The sequence below is a fragment of the Coturnix japonica genome, unplaced genomic scaffold, assembly GCF_001577835.2.
Source record: "Coturnix japonica isolate 7356 unplaced genomic scaffold, Coturnix japonica 2.1 chrUnrandom496, whole genome shotgun sequence".
Taxonomy (NCBI): Eukaryota; Metazoa; Chordata; class Aves; order Galliformes; family Phasianidae; genus Coturnix; species Coturnix japonica.
This window is the reverse complement of record NW_015439888.1, coordinates 41612-42873: the sequence shown is the minus strand read 5'-3', so window position 1 is coordinate 42873 and position 1262 is coordinate 41612. Positions and strand designations below refer to the sequence as shown.

The window sequence follows — 1262 nt, the reverse complement described above, 5'->3', positions numbered from 1 at the left end:
TTCCTATGGGGTTTTCTATGGGGTTTCTATAGGGTTTTCTATAGGGTTTCTATAGGGTTTTCTATAGGGGTTTCTATAGGGTTTCTATAGGGTTTCTATAGGGTTTCCTATAGGGTTTCTATAGGGTTTCTATAGGGTTTCCTATAGGGTTTCTATAGGGTTTCCTATAGGGGTTCCTATAGGGTTCCTATAGGGGTTTTCTATAGGGTTTTCTATAGGGGTTTCTATAGGGTTTCCTATAGGGTTTTTTATAGGGTTTCTATAGGGTTTCCATAGGGTTTCCATAGGGTTTCTATAGGGTTTTCTATAGGGTTTCTATAGGGTTTCTATAGGGTTTCCTATGGGGTTTTCTATAGGGTTTCTATAGGGGTTTCTATAGGGGTTTCTATAGGGTTTTCTATAGGGTTTTCTATAGGGTTTCTATAGGGTTTCCTATAGGGTTTCCTATAGGGTTTTCTATAGGGTTTTCTATAGGGGTTTCTATAGGGGTTTCTATAGGGTTCCTATAGGGTTCCTATAGGGCTTCTATAGGGTTTCTATAGGGTTCCTATAGGGTTCCTATGGGGTTCCTATGTGGTTTCCTATGGGGTTTCCTATGGGGTTTCCTATGGGGTTTTTTATGGGGTTTTCTATAGGTTTTCTATAGGGTTCCTATAGGGTTTCTATAGGGTTTCTATGGGGTCTGACCGTCGCTTGTCCCACCATAGGGCCGCCAGCCCCACACTTTGTAGGGCCGCCATGATGACGTTGACGTCGTAGTTCCCCAACCCCAAAAGGCCGCGGTGGGGGTTCAACAGGGCAGAGGGAGCCAGCCTGGAATACACAGGGGTTATAGGGGATTTATAGGGGATTTATGGGGTTTTTATGGGGTTTTTATAGGGTTGGGGGGTTAGAGGGTCTTTATAGGGTGAGAGGGGTCCTTATAGGGTCCTTATGGGGTCCTTATGGGGTCCTTATGGGATCCTTATGGGGACAAGGGGGATTAGAAGAGCCTATGGGGTCCTTATTGGGTTAGGGGGGTTATAGGGTCTTTATGGGGTTTTTATAGGGTCGGGGGGTTATAGGGTCCTTATAGGGTCCTTATGAGGTCCCTATGGGGTCCTTATGGGGTCCTGATGGGGTCCTTATGGGGTCCTGATGGGGTTAGGGGGGTTATAGGGTCCTTATAGGGTCAGGGGGGTCCTTATAGGGTCCTTATGGGGTCAAGGGGGGTTTATAGGGTCCTTATGGGGTCCTTATGGGGTCCTGATAAGGTTAGGGGG

The 1262-nt window shown here is 46.4% G+C and overlaps 1 protein-coding gene across 1 annotated transcript in view; it reads right to left on the bottom strand.

The window, feature by feature from the left end:
• Nucleotides 1-843, bottom strand: part of LOC107307150 (josephin-2) — a 15406-nt gene extending 14563 nt beyond the window's left edge. The window contains exon 1 of the mRNA XM_015850604.2: nucleotides 688-843. Within this exon, the coding sequence (XP_015706090.1) occupies nucleotides 688-740 (53 nt within the window). The 5' untranslated portion in view covers nucleotides 741-843. The remainder of the gene's footprint in view (nucleotides 1-687) is intronic.
• Nucleotides 844-1262: the final 419 nt, after the last annotated feature.